The sequence below is a fragment of the Hemiscyllium ocellatum genome, chromosome 3 (assembly GCF_020745735.1).
Source record: "Hemiscyllium ocellatum isolate sHemOce1 chromosome 3, sHemOce1.pat.X.cur, whole genome shotgun sequence".
NCBI classification, from domain to species: domain Eukaryota; kingdom Metazoa; phylum Chordata; class Chondrichthyes; order Orectolobiformes; family Hemiscylliidae; genus Hemiscyllium; species Hemiscyllium ocellatum.
The window spans coordinates 12962271-12981220 of record NC_083403.1 but is presented as its reverse complement, the minus strand read 5'-3'; the positions used below and the strand labels follow the sequence as shown (position 1 = coordinate 12981220).

Genomic DNA, 18950 nt, shown 5'->3' with positions numbered 1-18950 from the left:
CCCAGGAGAGCAAAAGGAAAACACTGCAGATGGAGGAGATCCCAGCAGTAACTTTGGGAGGCTAGTGTCGGGCATGCCCTGTCCAGATGAGCTGCTTCTTGACTAATTTATCCTTCGATACTAATTCAACCTCAAAACGTCATTCAAGGCCAACACATTAGTTTGAGATGTGAAACATGTTATATAAATAAATACCATTTTTTGCTTGCGTTCCCTCTCAGCCACACAGAGCTCTCCACAGGAACTGAGCAAATGTCCTCAGCAGATTCAGGAGCCCAGGCCTTCTGCAGGTTTTAATTCAGACAGAAAATGAATTGAAGCTAAATCTTACCTTTCTCTTCTGGTTTTTTCTAACTTGTCTTTCAGAATCATTATTTCTTTCTTCAGGGTGAGATGCTGTCCCTCTGCATCTCGCACCTCCTTCTTCAAGTTCTTGATCTCAGTCATGTGCAGGATTTCCCTTTTGGCCAGCTCCTCCTCGTAGAACACAATCTTTTTCTCCAGATCAGCTTTGAGTTTGGCCACTTCCTGCTGATGCTCTGTACTGCTCACACCAGGGGAACGTCCAACTTGCCTTTTCTGTTGAAAATATTCAGAGGCATAAGAATACAGACACGGTTAGTTACCTTTTCATACTGCCCAAAGTTAAAATAATCCAAAATTGCTGATTGTGTCATGACTAACATTATGGACACCACTTCATTTTAAGTTTTATTAATTTTAGTTATACCAAATTCACCAATAACCAATTCAGTCACTGGAGATGAAGCTTTTTTTTTCCCCCATCCAAGCCGCCTCTGCAAGTAATTTGTTTAATTATTCATCTCCATTCAAGACTGAACGCAGGACTGCAGATCCTAGATTGGATCCATTTGTTGTGGAATTGCTTAGCTTTGTCTGTCACTTGCTGCTCATGCTGTTTGGTGTTTTAGTAGTCCTATTTGGTAGCTTCACTAGGCTGACACCTTACATTTAGGTATGCCCTGTGCTGCTCCTTACATGCCCTCCTGCGCTCTCCAATCAATCAGGGTTAATCGCTTGGCTGGGTGGTAATCATAGAGTGGGTGATGTATCAGTACACGAGGTTACAGATTGTGTTCTAGTAGAACATTACAAATGGCCAATAATATCATGGATTCTGTTCTTGAGTTAGAATAGAATCACCACAGTGTGGAAACAGGCCATTTGGCCAACAGGTCCACATCAACCCTCCGAGCATCCGACCCATTGCCATTCCTCCTACCCTATCCCTGTAACCTTGCATTTCCCACGGCTAACGCACCTGGTGTGTACATCCCTGAATACTGGGGTGATTTCCCATGGCTGATCCCCCTAACCTGAACATCTTTGTACTGTGGGAGGTAACAAGAACACCCAGCAGACACGGGGAGAACGTGCAAACTCCACACAGCTGCCTGAGGCTGGAATCAAACCCAGCTCCCTGGTGACTGTGAGTGCAATGCTAACCATTGAGCCGCTCGGAATCTGTTTACTTTATCTGTTTTAAATCTACTGCCATTTAACATGGTGACTAGTGCTACACAGCATGATGGAGGGTATATGAAGAAGCGACTTTATCTCCACAGGCATTTTGTGGTGGATCTTGTACCAATACTGATATAGACAGATGCATGTGCAGCAGGCAGCTTGGTGAAGCCGAGGCCAAGTATGATTTCCACTTTTGTTGCTTTCTTCTGCTCAACCAGCTATGTCCTTCAGGACTCAGCCAGCTTGGTCAGTAATGCACCATTGATACATTACAATTCTAAACAGTCCCTCAATCTTACTCTGTTCCACCAAACACGATGAATACCTTTCCTCGAGGGTTCTATCACTCTTATTCTCCAATTCATTGAACTATGATATTGTGTCATATCTCTGGAAACTGTTGAGTTATCACTTGATATCTCATCCATGATCTCTCTTACCAACAGAACCAGAAACAAATCAATGCAAGGGACCTGTTTCTTAATTTTCACATCGCCCTCTCACCTTGAGCCCCTCAAGTTCATCTTCCAGTTGCTTTGAGTACTGCTCACTCCGTTCCCGCAGTTTTCGCTCCTTGGATGCCTCTGCTGCTGCTTTTTCCATCTGCACGTCCAACTGATTGGAAGAAATCATACTCAAGTGACATAGCAGCCAGGATTAAACCAACTTTACAACAGAACTGCCAAACCATCAAATCCTTCAAAGAAATTCCACATTCAGTATCAAATTTCTAAAAGTCCTCAATAAACTAAATGAAAGGCTTCTACAAATACAGAAACAAGGGGAATTGGGGATAAAAACCCAGCAGATTTGCCATTGGCCACAATGGGAGTTGTACATTAGGGTCCTGTGGTGTCCCCATTGCAGCATACTCCAAAGGGATTACCATGAAATTGAATTTTCCGCTGGCCAATTCCTCTATGTCCAGAACCCAAATGCCCCTCTGCCAGACCAAACCCTGCTGCCACCAGACCTGACCCACTGAGACCCCTACCCACCAAGACCGCTGCTGGACCCATCACACTGAGACCCCGCACCAGATCAGATCAACTGAGACTCCCACTAGACCCAGCGCAATCTCATCGGATCCTGCCTCCACTAGACCTGTGGTCCATTTCGCCCCACAACCCCACCAAACCCAATCTTTCAGCCCTAGCCACACCCGAGCTGAAACGTTACCCAGCAGGTACCTCACCCCCGCCCTTATTGGCACAATAACTCAGTTAGCACTCCGCTGAAACTGACTCGCTACCACAGCCACATCTCTTTCCTCAGCGCTGGCCTACAGAACCGACTGATCCAGCATGGACTTCGGAGTATATCCAGACCATCACAATTGGACCTGACCAGGGCAACTATTACCTACAGGAAATCCAAAGTCTCCAGGTTCTCCCTCCGGATCCTCCACTCCACACTCGCAGCCATGCGCTGTAAACTACACTCCCTGCACTCAGCCCTGCCCAGCTCAAGGCCACACTCTCCCAGACCTGCAAAGGACCTCTGCCGTTCTTCATCCTTAGAAGAATCCACACATTCAACAAATGCTTTTTCTAAATCATACTGGACATCAAGGAATGTAAGTACACCAAACTTTCATGTACTTGCCTCCAAATTTGGGTTTCCTCAATCACCCCAGAAGCTTCTCCTGGTCTCCAGAACCACTTGGATGCCATTAGCCACGCGGCCACACCAGCCACCACCACTGCGGCAAATGATGACACCAGTTCTGTCCCTGTCACCCCACAGACGGCAGCCACTGCCGACTATGCTGCCTCCACAATCGACACCAAGGCAACCGCCTCCGTGGTCGCTGGGAAGACAACCATCTTCACAATCGCCAGGAAGACAATCATCTCCGCGATCGCTGGGAAGACAACCGCCTCCGCGATCGCCAGGAAGACAACCGCCTCCGCGATTGCCAGGAAGACAACCGCCTCCGTGATCACTGGGAAGACAACCGCCTCCTCGATCGCCGGGAAGACAACCATCTCCGCGATCACCAGGAAGACAACTATCTTCGCAATTGCCGGGAAGACAACCATCTCCATGATCGCTGGGAAGACAACCATCTCCGCGATCGCCGGGAAGACAACCATCTCCGCGATCGCCAGGAAGACAACCATCTCTGCAATCGCCAGGAAGACAACTGCCTCCGCGATCGCCAGGAAGACAACCGCCACAAGATATACTGCTGCCGAAACCACTGCAAAGTCTACCCGGCACATCACGTCCTCTCCCGTAGTTGCCGCCACCTTATCCACTTCCACCCCCACCGATGTCACCAGAACACTGCTGACATCATCGCGAACGTCACGTGTTACATCATTTCTGCCCCTGAGGATGCCATCGATAGCACCGCTTCCTCGCCCCCTGACCCTCATGGTGAGTGTCACTTCCATTGATGACATTAACCCCGATCCTATAACCACACCTACTCCAGAGCCAGTCTCTGCCCCCACTCCCAACTCTAGCCCTACACCAGGTCCTAGCTCCCAGCCCTGCCGTGTTTTTACCATTCCACTGAGGATGAATGATTAGTCCTCAGTAAAGGCCACACCTTCATCCCCCAGGCCCCCGGATCAATGAATTCAACACACATTGTGACAGTGAACCTTTCTTTTGCTGCCTCCTCCTCCGTGCTTACATTTTCCATCTGGGCTCCCACCCAACCATCAAGGACCTCTTCTCCCACCTCCAACACACCCATCTACCTGGATACCCCGTGCTGGCCTGTTACCCACCCCTCGATCTCTTCATTTGCAACTGCCACTGTGACATCAACTGCCTCAACCTGTCCACCTCTATCACCCAGTCTAACCTCTCAACCTCGCATCGCGCACCCATCCACTCTAACCCTAGCCTCACCGTCAAACTAGAGAACCGGGGGAGGGGAGGCGGCGGGCAGTGGTAGTTTGGCGCACAGGCCCCAACCCGCAGACACCTCCTCCTAATGCCCCCTCGACCACGACCTCACCTCCAATCACCAAACCATCATCTCCCAGACCATCTACAAGCTCATCACCTCAGGGGATCTCCCACCGACAGCCTCCAACTTCATTGGCACCGCCTGTTCTACCTCCTACCCAAGATTCACAAACCTGATTGCCCCAGTTGATCCATTGTCTCAGCCTGCTCCTGCACCACTGAACTTATCTCTGCACACCTTAACACCACCCTGTCCCCCTTGGTCCAGGACCTCCCCACATACGTTCGGGAAACCACGCATGCCCTCCCCCTCCTCCATGACTTCTGTTCGTACATGCACTTAACTTCTAGTTTCCGCTACAAACCATTCCTCCTGAAGAATGGCAGTGGAATTTTAAATGAAAAGCCACAGCTAGCAAACCAATACTTGGAACCACAATCCTGACCCAAAACTGAAAATCAAACCTACGTCTTTTTTGGCTCGCTCCATTCTCCGCAGTTCTTGGCGCAAACTCTCAGTCTTCTGCATTATTGCTTCCATCTCTTCCTCTTTGTCCCGGAGCTGTCGGGAAAGCCTCTGTTTCTGGGAACGCAGTTCTGTGACCTTCTCGTTCATATCAGAGAATTCCTGCATGGCCAGTTTACGCTGGCTATGGGCATCTTTAAGTTCTTTGGTTTGCAATTTCAACCTTTCATTGGATTCAAACATTTCCTGCATTGACGGCACAATTTGAAGATTAATGGGCCATTTTAGCATTATAAACGCATTAAGAAACAAATTATCTCAACATCAAAAGAGAACAAAAGCACACAGGATGGAAGTTAATACACTGCAACAGCATTTGAGAACAAAATTAATAAAACACTGTGTTGAGAACCATCAAAGAGCTCATATAGTGGAAGTATAAATCCATTCAGTATAAATAATTGTTCCCCAATAAGACTTACACTTGCACTGTGGTCCCCACACAAATAACTTTGCTTCAAACAAACCACTTTGTTTTTGTTAATGCTGCCACAAAACAATAACAGCTGATCATCAGCCTGAAACTGTATTTAGCGAGTTTTGAGAAGATTTGTAGCTCAGGTTGAGGTTCTGGATGTAGGTTTGCTCACTGAGCTGGAAGGGTCATTTCCTGGCATTTCATCACCACACTAGATAAAATCTTCAGTGAGCCTCCAGATGAAGCTTCGCCCGGAGGCCCACTGAAGATGTTATCTCGTATGGTGACGTCTGAAAATGAACCTTCCAAACCTACATCCTGAAATTGCAATTATTTAGCTCTCAAGTGATGCTGGAGTTTCAGTGTTTTGTTTTTATTTTCATTTTTTTATGAGGCAAGTTTGGTAAGTTGAGGTTGAGATTACCTGCTAGGCCTTGTGGAAAGAAAGTGTCCAAGAAACTCAACAAAGTTGACACTCAGCCAAAAATCATAAGGCTTTGCCCCATGAATTTGGTATCGAACCAGTTATGTGGAAGATCATCCAAATTACAAACAGCAGGACAAATCTAACTTGGTGAATTAACACATTCAGCCTTTATCATCAATTAACTAGATTAGATTAGATTAGATTACTTACAGTGTGGAAACAGGCCCTTCGGCCCAACAAGTCCACACCGACCCGCCGAAGTGCAACCCACCCATACCCCAACATTTACCCCTTACCTAACACTACGGGCAATTTAGCATGGCCAATTCACCTGACCCGTACATCTTTGGACTGTGGGAGGAAACCGGAGCACCCGGAGGAAACCCACGCAGACACGGGGAGAACGTGCAAACTCCACACAGTCAGTCGCCTGAGTCGGGAATTGAACCCGGGTCTCAGGCGCTGTGAGGCAACAGTGCTAACCACTGTGCCACCGTGCCGCCACTAATTCCTGAATTACTCAGCATACCCTCTGCTTGGAGCACAGATTTTCAGAAATAATCCTGGTTAACCCAGTCAACAACAATAAAAATAACTAGTGAAAAACATAGAAGAGACTGTAAAAATTGTATAATGTACATTATAAACGTGGGTCTGTTACAGTCAGGGAATTTATAAAAGGGAATAGAGAAATGACAAAAAAAAGTATAATTATTACTTTGCATTTATCTTCACTGTGCAAGGTACAAGAAATCTTGCAGAATTAGATATCCAAGAGATTATGGATAATGAGGAATGAAAGAAATCAGTATTAAGAAGAAGACAATATGAGAAAGATTAATGGGACTGAAGACAGATAAACACTCAGAACTTAATATTCTACATCCCAGAGTGCTGATGGAGTTAGTTCTGGAGATAATAGATTCACTGGTAAGTATCATCCAAATTCCACTGATTCTGAAATGGCTCCTGCAGATCAGAAGAGAGTAAACACTTCAGAAGGGTAGGACGTGCAGGAGGAGACTGTGAACAGCAGATTTTTTAGCCTTGCATCAGTAGCAGGGAGAATGCTAGACTTTATTATTAAGGATGTGATAAATGGAGTGGTGGGATATAGGGGTAATGACTAATATTCTGGGTTTACGGGATGAATTACACCATGGTAATTTGTAAATCTGAAGTCAATATAAATCAGGCAGCACAATGGCTGAGTGGTTAGCAATGTTGCCCCACGTGACAGGGACCCACGTTTGATTCTAGCTTTGGGCGACTGTCTATGTGGAGTTTGAATATTCTCCCCGTGTCAGCGTGGGTTTCTGCTGGTTGCTCCGGTTTTCTCCCATACTCCAAAGTTATGCAGTTTAAGTAGATTGGCCATGCTAAACATGGGGATTGGATGGGAGTCTGGGTCTGGCTGGGATGCAGAGGATCAGTGCAGACTCAATGGGCTGAATGGCTTCTTTCTGCAATTTCGGGATTGTATGATAATCTGGAATAAAACATAACTTAGCAGCGACTAAGTAACCACCATACATAAAATCATGTATGGTTCATTAAAGTCTTTTAGGTAAGGGAATCTACTGGTCTTCCTGGTCTGGTCTACATGCGACTCTAGGCACACACCAATGGGATTGACTCATAACTATCATCTGGACAATAAATGCTGCCACAGCCAGTGACACACATTCAACGGACAATAAAGAAAAGGACATTTGGATAACAATGATCTGATTAGCCATAATAAGCATGAATTTGGGAAATTTGTTGAAGTGTTTTGGTACATGAACAGGATTGATTTAGGGGAGTCAGTGGACATTATATATATGCATTTCCAGAATGCTTTTGATAAAGTTCTCCATGGAAGCTTATTAGCAAAATTAAACACATGGGATAGGAGATAATATACAGGCATAGATTAAGGACTGACTAAAGCAGAGAGCAGGAATAAATGGGTCATCTCACATTGGTAGGTTGTGATTTGTGTTATATCTCAAAGATCTGTACTTGGGCCCCAATTGTTCATAATATATATCAAAGAGTTAGATATGGGGATCAAATGTAATATTTCTAAATTTACGAATGACACAAAGCTAGGTGGGAATGTGTGCTGTGAGGAAGATACAAATCAGTTTTAGGAGGATGTGTCCAGACTTAGTAAGTGGTCAGGTGGAATATAATATCAAAAAATGTGAACTTATCTACTCTAGTAGGTGAAACAGAGGGGCAGAGTTTTTCTTATGTGATAAGAGATGAGAATATATGTACAAAGAAACCTGGATACCTTCATCAATAAATCACTGGGGGCTAACATGCAGGTGTGGTAAGCAATTAGAAAGACAAATGAAACGTTAGTCTTTATCACAATAGAATGAGGATGCAAGGATAGTGAAGCTCTGCTTTAATTGTATAGAATCTTGGTCAGGCCACATTTAGAATAACGTATGCTGCTTTGACCCCCTTACTTTAGGAAGGATATTACTGCCATTGAGGGACTGCCCTTTGACCCTGTTCCACCAGACTAGATAATTGCTGATCTCTGCCTCTCTGTAATTTTCTAGAACTGCCCTTGATGATTCCTCATTGTGATCCAGAAATCTCCTGATTTCTGTCCTATTCAATAATCGAATTTCCTCAATCCTGGGGTAAAAAACTTCCAAGATTCACTACGCACTTAGTGAAGGAATTTCTCCTGATTGCAGTCCTAAATGTTCTGATGTTATGCCCCTGACACAGCCCCCGCCTAGCCCGGGGAAACGTTCTCACTGCATTAACTCTGTCTGGCAACATGGTCAAGAAGGCCCTTCAAGCCTGTTCTAACATTCAATCAGATCATGATCAATCTGATTTTAACCTCAACTCTACATTCCTGCATTTCCCCGATAATAGATTCATACACCACCCCCCCTCACCTCCATCTAGGGCCCCAACCAGTCCTTCCAGGTGAGACAGAGGTTTACTGCATCAGATGCTCCCGATGTGGTCTTGTCTTCATTGGGGAGACCGAACGTAAACGTAGGGAACGGTTCGCCGAGCATCACAGCTGGGTCCATAGGAGCCGACCGGACCTCCCAGTCACCACCCATTCCAATTCCCCCAACCACTCCTGAATTGGAGGTGTCGGAGTTGGACTGGGGTGTACAAAGTTAATAATCGCACAACACCAGGTTATAGTTAACAGGTTTATTTGGAAGCACTTGCTTTCGGAACACTGCTCCTTCATCAGGTGGTTATCCTATTGGACTATAACCCAGTGTTGTCTGATTTTTAACCCTAACCACTCCCTTTCCAACATGACCATCTTTGGCCTCCTCCACTGCCACAACAAACCACACTGCACGTTGGAGGAACAACACCTCACCTTCCGCTTGGGCAACCTTCAGCCTGGAGGACACAACATTGGGTTCTCCAATTTCAAATAACCTCCTGCCCCAAGGTTGGTGACGATTCCCCACGGCAGATTCACCGCCGATGATTAGCCACTGCCGGTTCTCCACCAGCATTTCTTCACTGGGGTTGTTTGACCTCTGGAGACTAATTGCCACCGGAAGTGTGTATATATATGTACTGATTGTTTTCCCTCCCGCCTGTTCTTTCATACTTCTCAGTCCCCTTTATACAACTACATACTACATATTGATAAAAAAAAGAGGCAAAATAAATATCATTTTATTGGTTTATATATAAAAATGAGTTACAAACTTTAACGAGAAAAAGGAAATATATTTTAAGAATCTTTATAATGGCAGTAAAATCTCACATTAATATTAAACAATGAAATTTCAGTTCATTTGATAGTTATGCGCTATACCGCTAAGATATTCCAAACAATCTCTTTCACCGTATTCAAGAACAATTTTTTTTATTCTATCTTCTGCATCTCGATTGTTTTTAGCTTTATTTGTGGTGGGTAACCCGCTATCAGCTGTTCCATATATAAATCTCGCCCCTTTTGCACTTAACGTCCCAATACATTTCCATGTGGTTGGGTGGTCCATTAGGCAAAAAATCTGCAAGTGCTTCTACGTAGGTATCAAGGTCAGGAAGTGGCACAAAAGTCATAGCAATAATCATTTTTACTTTTCAAGCATAATCAGGATCAGTGTATTGACGAGTTGCTCCAACTGCAGCAATATATGTCTATGCATACTTTTTAAGAAAATTTTTAAAAGTTCTATTAACAAAAATAAATGGTTATTAAAACAAGTGAACGCTATCACCAATATTCAAAATATGCGACTTATTTGCGGTGATGAATCGTCTTCAGTGGCCAATGGGCGGTGGCTAAGCGTCCTCGGTGGTCAAAGGGCAGTGGCTAATTGTCGACGGCGAATCTGCTGTGACAAATGGCCCCATCCCGTCCTTCCCATCCCCCGACTCCCTTCCCAGCCCTTCTCCATCCCTTCCACTGCTCTCCACCACCAACCAGATCCATTCCTCCCAATGACCAACCAGGTCGTACCCTCTACCTGTCTTCACTTATCCCCACTTCGCCTCCCTGGCCCGCCACCCCCTTTATCTGCAGCTTCTCCCATACCCACCCACCCCAGTCCTGAAGAAATGTTACACCCGAAACATTGACATCTCCACCTCCTGATGCTGCCTGGCTTGTTGTGTTCTTCCAGCCTCTTGCCTGTATATTTTGGATTCCAGCATCTGCAGTTTTTTTTTGTCTCTTATCATGCTGATGAACAGGCAAAGACAAAATGTGACCTGGTGACACAGCGGTAATCACTGGTTGTATGCCATAATGTATTCATGTTGATTTTAAAAAAAGCAAGCAATTAAGCAGGTTAGAGTTAGTTGGTTAATTAACTTACTGGACAGATATAACGGGGGAACATGCTGGACTGGTGCACAGAAGGAGCTGTAACAATGAGTAAAAGCAGAAAACTGAAAAAGTAAGACTGAGCAAAGGACTCTCTCTTGTTGTGCTGTGGTAATACCCCCCATCTCTACTCCTGAGGTCAAGTCCTACCTGCTTCAGTAGTGTGCAAATAACATCTCTGAACAGAAGAATTTTTGAAAATATTGAAGACTGAGTAAAAGATAAAAAAGCAGAAAAATATAAGATTGAGTAAAAGGCTCTTGTGGTGCTATGGTAGTGTCCCTAGCCCTGAGTCAGGAGGCCCAGATTCAAGTTCCATCTGCTCCAGAGCTGTTCAACAGCATTTTTGAACAGACTGTTTCAAAAATGTAACATTGAGTAATGAGGGTCATGTGGTGAGTTGTAGTGTCCCTTTGGGCCAGAAGATCTGCTCTACCTAATCCAGTAGTATGTTGTAACCAGCATGTTATGGGGTTTGATTTATGAAATGAAAGATTGAGTATTTAATAAATTTTACCAATAAAGAAGAATGTCTTTGGGGTTCTTCAGGTGTTGGTATACTGTCACTACTTCTGGGTCAGAAAGTCAGAGTTTAAGTCCCACTTGCTTCAGAGGTGTGTCATAATCTGCCTGAACAGGTTAATTTTTACAATAAGGGAAATGTCCTGACTCATCTCATTTTCCAAAGTGTTGAGGGTATCTGGAACTCACTGCCTGAAAAGGTGGTAGAGGCAGCAACTCTCAAGACATTTAAGAACTGTTTGAAGCACAGCCTTCAAGGGTCTTGGCCATCTACTAGAAATGGGATTAGAATAGATGGCTGTTTGATGATTGACATGGGCACAATGGGCCAAAAGGCTTCATTCCATGCTATAAAAACCTTTTTGACCCTAATGACTCAATCCAACTTACCAAGGACACTCTTGGATCCCTATGGTGTGGAAACAGGCCATTTGGCCCAACAAATTCACATCAACTCTTCAGAAGAGTATCCCACACAGACCTGCCACCTACCCCATAACCCTGCATTTCCCATGGCTAATCCACCTCACCTGCACACCTGTGAACTGTGGGAGGAAACCGGAGCATCTGGAGGAAACCCACGCAGACACGGGGGAGAATGTACAAACTCCACATGGACAGTTGCCTGAGACGGGAATCAAACCCATGTCCCTGGAGCTGTGAGGCAGCAGTGCTAACCATTGAGCCAGACTGGAGCGCCAGGAGGAAACCCACACAGATGCAGGGAGAACGTGCAAACTCCATATAGTCGCCTGAGGCTGGAATTGAACCTGGATCCCTGGTGCTTTGAGACAGCAGTGCTAACCACTAAGCCACCGTGCTGCCCCACACTCAAGTCCCTTTGAATTTCAATGTTTCCCAGCTTCACTATTTAAGAAATCAGCTGTGTTTCAGTTTATTCTACCAAAGTTGATAATCTTGCTTTTCAGCAAATTCAATTCCATCTGTCAAATTAATGCTCACTCAGTTAGCATCTCCAAATCCATTTGAAGCATCTTGCATCACCCTCATGACCCTCATCCCCACTTAGTTTTCTATCAACTACAATTTTGTACATATTACATTTAATTCCCACATCATAATCACTGGTACACATCCTGAATCACAGCCTGCCAATTTGAGAATGAACAGCTTATTCCTACTCCTTTTTCTTTCTTTTAACCAAGCATACTAGCATATTTGCCCCCAAGGCCATTTGCTCTGATGATATTTACTAACCCATGAGGGCCTTATTGAAAGCTTTCTGAAACTCCATTGGTTTCCCCCTTATCTATTTTGCTAGCTATATTCATAAAAAAACAGCAACAGATCTGGCAAATATGTTTTCTTATTCATAACTATTTCCTGACTCTGCTGAATCAGTTCATTGTTTTCTAGGCATCACTGTTTATAGGAGATTTTATTTTACTATTAACAACAGGCGAAAGGCTCCTGGATTCCTCTCTCCTTCCCTTCTTTAATACTTGGATGACATTTACAACCTTGCAATCTGAAAGTACTGCTCAGCATCTACAGAATGGCCTCCTTCTGCATCGAAGTCCGATGCTCCTACGGAAAAGGTTCCAATATTCGTTGCTTTTCAGCTGGCAGGATGAAATCCCCACAACCTGAAGAGTTCTCTTTATTTTTTCAATTCTGTTCAGAGAGAGCATCCAAAATTTTAGGTAACCTTTACAGCTTCAGGTAATAGTGCTGCTGTGTTTCCAGCACATAGTTTATAAATTCTATAACTGACTGGATGGGATGGTGTTCTCTTTACATCAGGGCCCTTTTCAGTTTCTCTTCTCTGCTGTTGACGTAAATTGCAAGCGGAAATAAAAGCTCATATGATCTATCTCACATGGCATTAGACGTCAAATATGAAAAATGCAGGCCTTACAAGTATTTTATCAAATACTTGAAAGAAACACTGTTACACCATATTTCACAAACGAACAGCCACCTTTCTAGGACTCCAAGCCTTTCCTCAGATGACAGAAGCAATAGAACCAGAATGTGTAGTTACCTTCTGAAGATCATCTTTCTCCTGCTTCGACAATTTGATTTGCTTCTCAAGTGCCTTAATTTGTCGACAGCCATCCTCAAAATCCCTTCTGATGAGACTTGCTTCTTCGAGCTGCTGCTCCATCTGACCAAAATCTGGAACAAACCACAGGATAATTAGTTGCCTGATACACAGCAATGTCATTTTTATATGTCAATTCAGCCGGTTTCCATTGTAACCATCCCTTGACTCCTGTTGTCCCAGCACCTCACTAAAACCAATACACAACACGACTGTCTCATCAGCTCACCAAACCCAACACAACAATACCACTGTAACAGTACCTCACCTAATCCAATTACAACAATACCACAGTCCCAGCACCTCACTAAATCCAATTACAACAATACCACTGTCCCAGCACCTCACCAAATCCAACACAACAATACCACTGTCCCAGCGCCTCACTAAATCCAATTACAACAATACCACTGTCCCAACACCTCACCAAACCCAACACAACAATACCACAGTCCCAGCACCACACCAAACCCAACACAACAATACCACTGTCCTAGCGCCTCACCAAACCCAACACAACAATGCCACTGTCCCAGCACCTCACTAAACCCAACACAACAATACCACTGTCCCAGCACCTCACCAAACCCAACACACCAACACCACTGTCCCAGCACCTCACCAAACCCAACACAACTATACCACTGAACCAGCACCTCACCAAATCCAACACAACAATACCATGTCCCAGCAACTCACCAAACCCAACACAACAATACCACTGTCCCAGCACCACACCAAACCGAACACAACAATACCACTGTCTCAGCATCTCACCAAACCCTACACAACAATACCACCACCTCACCAAATCCAACAATACCACTGTCCCACCACCTCACCAAATCCAACAATACCACTGTCCCAGCACCACACCAAACCCAACACAACAATACCACTGTCCCAGCACCACACCAAACCCAACACAACAATACCACGGTCCCAGCACCTCACCAAACCCAACACAACAATACCACTGTCCCAGCACCGCACCAAACCCAACACAATACCACTGTCCCAGCACCTCACCAAACCCAACACACCAACACCACTGTCCCAGCACCACACCAAACCCAACACAACAATACCACTGTCCCAGCACCTCACCAAACCCAACACAACAATACCACTCTCCCAGCACCTCACTAAACCCAACACAACAATACCACTGTCCCAGCACCTCACCAAACCCAACACAACAATACCACTGTCCCAGCACCTCACCAAACCCAACACAACAATACCACTGTCCCAGCACCTCACCAAACCCAACACACCAACACCACTGTCCCAGCAACTCACCAAACCCAACACAACAATACCACTGTCCCAGCGCCTCACTAAACCCTACACAACATTACCACTGTCCCGGCGCCTCACCCAACCCAACACAACAATACCACTGTCCCAGAACCTCACCAAACCCAACACAACAATACCACTGTCCCAGCACCTCACCAAACCCAACACAACAATACCACTGTCCCAGCACCTCACTAAACCCATCACAACAACACCACTGTCCCAGCACCTCACCAAACCCAACACACCAACACCACTGTCCCAGCGCCTCACTAAACCCAACACAACAATACCATGTCCCAGCACCTCACCAAATCCAACAAAACAGTACCACCGTCCCAGCGCCTCACCAAACCCAACACAACAACACCACTGTCCCAGCGCCTCACCAAACCCAACAAAACACCACTGTCCCAACACCTCACCAAACCCAACACAACACCACTGTCCCAGCGCTCACCAAACCCAACAAAACACCACTGTCCCAGCACCTCACCAAACCCAACACAACAATACCACTGTCCCAGCACCTCACTAAACCCAACACAACAATACCACTGTCCCAGCACCTCACCAAACCCAACACAACAATACCACTGTCCCAGCACCTCACTAAACCCAACACAACTACACCACTGTCCCATCACCTCACTAAACCCAACACAAAATACCACCGTTCCAGCACCTCACCAAACCCAACACAACAATACCACTGTCCCAGTACCTCACCAAACCCATCACAACAACACCACTGTCCCAGCGCCTCACTAAACCCAACACAATACCACTGTCCCAGCACCTCACTAAACCCAACACAACAATACCATTGTCCCAGCACCTCACCAAACCCAACACAACAATACCACTGTCCCAGTACCTCACCAAATCCAGCACAATACCACTGTCCCAGCACCTCACCAAACCCAACACACCAACACCACTGTCCCAGCGCCTCACTAAACCCAACACAACAATACCACTGTCCCAGCACCTCACCAAATCCTATTACATCACTACTACTGTCCCAGCACCTCACTAAATCCATTTACATCACTACCACTGTCCCAGCACCTCACTAAACCCAACACAACAACACCACTGTCCCATCACCTCACTAAACCCAACACAAAATACCACCGTTCCAGCACCTCACCAAACCCAACACAACAATACCACTGTCCCAGTACCTCACCAAACCCAACACAACAACAGCACTGTCCAGCATCTCATCATATCCAATTACAACACTACCACTGCCCCAGCACCTTATCAAACCCAACACAACGCTGTTGCCACAGCAACATACCAAACTAAATGAACAGTGCTGCTGATTTAGGACCACAGTAAAACCCATGGGAACAGTACTGCTGGCCCAACAATATCATTGTCCTCAGATGTCATCAATTAGGAGAAGGTAAAAACAGATGTTGCAGATGTTAGAAACTATTGGAAAGTACAAGAGATTCTGAGCACTTCCCTGCATTATAAATCCAGAGAAAAACACACTTAATGCATTAATATGTCACTTAATCACAAAGATTCTATATTGCTACTGGAAAGCTTATGTCCCAACATGTTGTCCTCCTAAAGAAGTGATAGAAATAGATAGTGGTAGATTGGCGACTCCAGGGTGGTACCTGCAATTATGATCTCTCCAGAAGAGATTGTTTCCTGTGTATATTTTAGAAAAAATAACTATTCACAGATTTCTGAGTCGCTGAAAATGACTTCATAACAAAACTATTCACCCAACTGTACTAACAGTACTGACAAATTCATTATGGGGTAGGATTACATAACGGTTATGTAACTAGACTAGTAATCCAAAGGCTTGGACTAATGACTTAAAGACTTAAGTTCAAACCCATCAGTTGGAGATTTCACTTATGAAAATAAATCTGGAATAAAAGGCTAGTAATAATAATGAAACAAATGGATTGTTATAAAATGCGTGTGGTTCAGTAATGTCTTTATCCCTGACTTTCTCACCCACTCTGGTTTATATGTGACTCCAGATATAGAAGTGGTTAACTCTCAGCTGCCGTCAGGAAATGGCTCTGCAAGTCATGCAGTTGTATTGCAAGACCCATTGAGTCTGTTTTACCACTCAATTACATCATGGCTGATCTGATAGCACTCAAGTCAACTCTGTTGCTTTTTCCAATGTCACTGATTCTCTTACTGATTAAACATCTAGTTTCTCAGGTTTGAGTAACTTAACGACATAACCTCTACAGTTCTCTGCAACAGGGAATTCCATCGATCCATTACCCTCTCAGAGAAGAAATTCATTCTAATTTCTGTGTTAACAGCAAGGTTTTACACCGAGATTATGACCTCTTGTCCCAGAATCTAGGGGGAAACAATCTTTTAGCATTTATCCTGTCAAACTTCCTAACAGTCTTGTATGGTTTATTAAGGCCACATCTTATTTTGCTAAGCTCTGAGTATTGTGATTGACAATAAATGCAATAAACACATGCTGTTAGTGAAAGTTAACCAGAAACATCACTAAAAAGCTGCCTTGAACTTCAGTTATAAAGTCAGTTTAAGAGTTCGTCGAAATAACTTTCCTTCTTTTCATTCCAACTGTATGTATAAAGAAAACTAAATGAAATCCAAAACAAATGCGACTGAGAGGTGGTGAGCACCATTGTAAATACATCTGAACAAAATATGCTATGGTATAGAGGGCTTCAACCAAAAGAGGCCCGAATACATGAAATTTATAAGCAACCTCCATAAGACTTGGAAACACATTGCAGAAAACCGCTCAGCCAGGTTCAGAGTTCTCTCTGTTCCAGAAAACCGCTCAGCCAGGTTCAGTGTTCTCTCTGTTCCAGAAAACCGCTCAGCCAGGTTCAGCGTTCTCTCTGTTCCAGAAAACCGCTCAGCCAGGTTCAGTGTTCTCTCTGTTCCAGAAAACCGCTCAGCCAGCTTCAGCGTTCTCTCTGTTCCAGAAAACCGCTCAGCCAGCTTCAGCGTTCTCTCTGTTCCAGAAAACCGCTCAGCCAGGTTCAGCGTTCTCTCTGTTCCAGAAAACCGCTCAGCCAGGTTCAGCGTTCTCTCTGTTCCAGAAAACCGCTCAGCCAGGTTCAGCGTTCTCTCTGTTCCAGAAAACCGCTCAGCCAGCTTCAGCGTTCTCTCTGTTCCAGAAAACCGCTCAGCCAGGTTCAGCGTTCTCTCTGTTCCAGAAAACCGCTCAGCCAGGTTCAGCGTTCTCTCTGTTCCAGAAAACCGCTCAGCCAGGTTCAGCGTTCTCTCTGTTCCAGAAAACCGCTCAGCCAGGTTCAGCGTTCTCTCTGTTCCAGAAAACCGCTCAGCCAGGTTCAGCGTTCTCTCTGTTCCAGAAAACCGCTCAGCCAGCTTCAGTGTTCTCTCTGTTCCAGAAAACCGCTCAGCCAGCTTCAGTGTTCTCTCTGTTCCAGAAAACCGCTCAGCCAGGTTCAGTGTTCTCTCTGTTCCAGAAAACCGCTCAGTCAGGTTCAGAGTTCTCTCTGTTCCAGAAAACCGCTCAGCCAGCTTCAGTGTTCTCTCTGTTCCAGAAAACCGCTCAGCCAGCTTCAGTGTTCTCTCTGTTCCAGAAAACCGCTCAGCCAGCTTCAGTGTTCTCTCTGTTCCAGAAAACCGCTCAGCCAGGTTCACTGTTCTCTCTGTTCCAGAAAACCGCTCAGCCAGCTTCAGTGTTCTCTCTGTTCCAGAAAACCGCTCAGCCAGCTTCAGTGTTCTCTCTGTTCCAGAAAACCGCTCAGCCAGGTTCAGTGTTCTCTCTGTTCCAGAAAACCGCTCAGCCAGCTTCAGTGTTCTCTCTGTTCCAGTTGCCTGCTCTTGGTGCAAATGTCTATTATCTACCCTAACTAAATTTCTTCAAAGTTAGGTCAAATCTTTACTCAAATGTCTTTTCTTCAATAAGCAGATACACCTTTAGCAGTCCTTCCCTAATGTTTGAAGACCTAAAGCCACCCCTGTTGCCTTCTTACAGCAATTACTTCAGGATTTTAAAAAAAAATTCAGAATGCTTAAATCTGCATATTACTCCAAAAAGAATCAGAAATTTGAGAGTCAAGTATTCCCCATGTTGGATGCCTTATTGTTTAAAGCTAAGGCCACCAGCTAATTAAAAAGTACACAAAGAAAGCTCACTACGATACTTTTAATTCATTCATATATCCTTTGCAGCAGTCAACACTTCAATAGGAAATAGTCAGATATACGACTTTACTTTACAAAGTCGTTCACTTTGGTAGGAATAACAGGATGATGGATTGCTGGGCTAATGGTAGGCTACTTGGTAGTGTGGATGAGCAGAGGGATCTTGGTGTCCATGTACACAGATCTCTGAAAGTTGCCACCCAGGTAAATAGTGCTGTGAGGAAGGCATATGGTGTACTGGGCTTTATTGGCAGAGGAATTGAGTTCCGGAGTCCTGAGGTCATGTTGCAGTTGTATAAG

At 44.9% G+C, this 18950-nt stretch overlaps 1 protein-coding gene across 3 annotated transcripts in view; it reads right to left on the bottom strand.

The window, feature by feature from the left end:
- LOC132830661 (serine/threonine-protein kinase MRCK alpha-like) overlaps positions 1–18950 on the bottom strand; it is a 565530-nt gene that overhangs the window by 138000 nt on the left and 408580 nt on the right. For all 3 annotated transcript variants that reach the window (XM_060848487.1, XM_060848489.1, XM_060848488.1), the window contains exons 12-15: positions 13137–13270; positions 4883–5125; positions 1993–2103; positions 332–579 (exon numbers count right to left, since the gene is read on the bottom strand). In XM_060848487.1, the coding sequence (XP_060704470.1) occupies positions 332–579; positions 1993–2103; positions 4883–5125; positions 13137–13270 (736 nt within the window). The remainder of the gene's footprint in view (positions 1–331; positions 580–1992; positions 2104–4882; positions 5126–13136; positions 13271–18950) is intronic.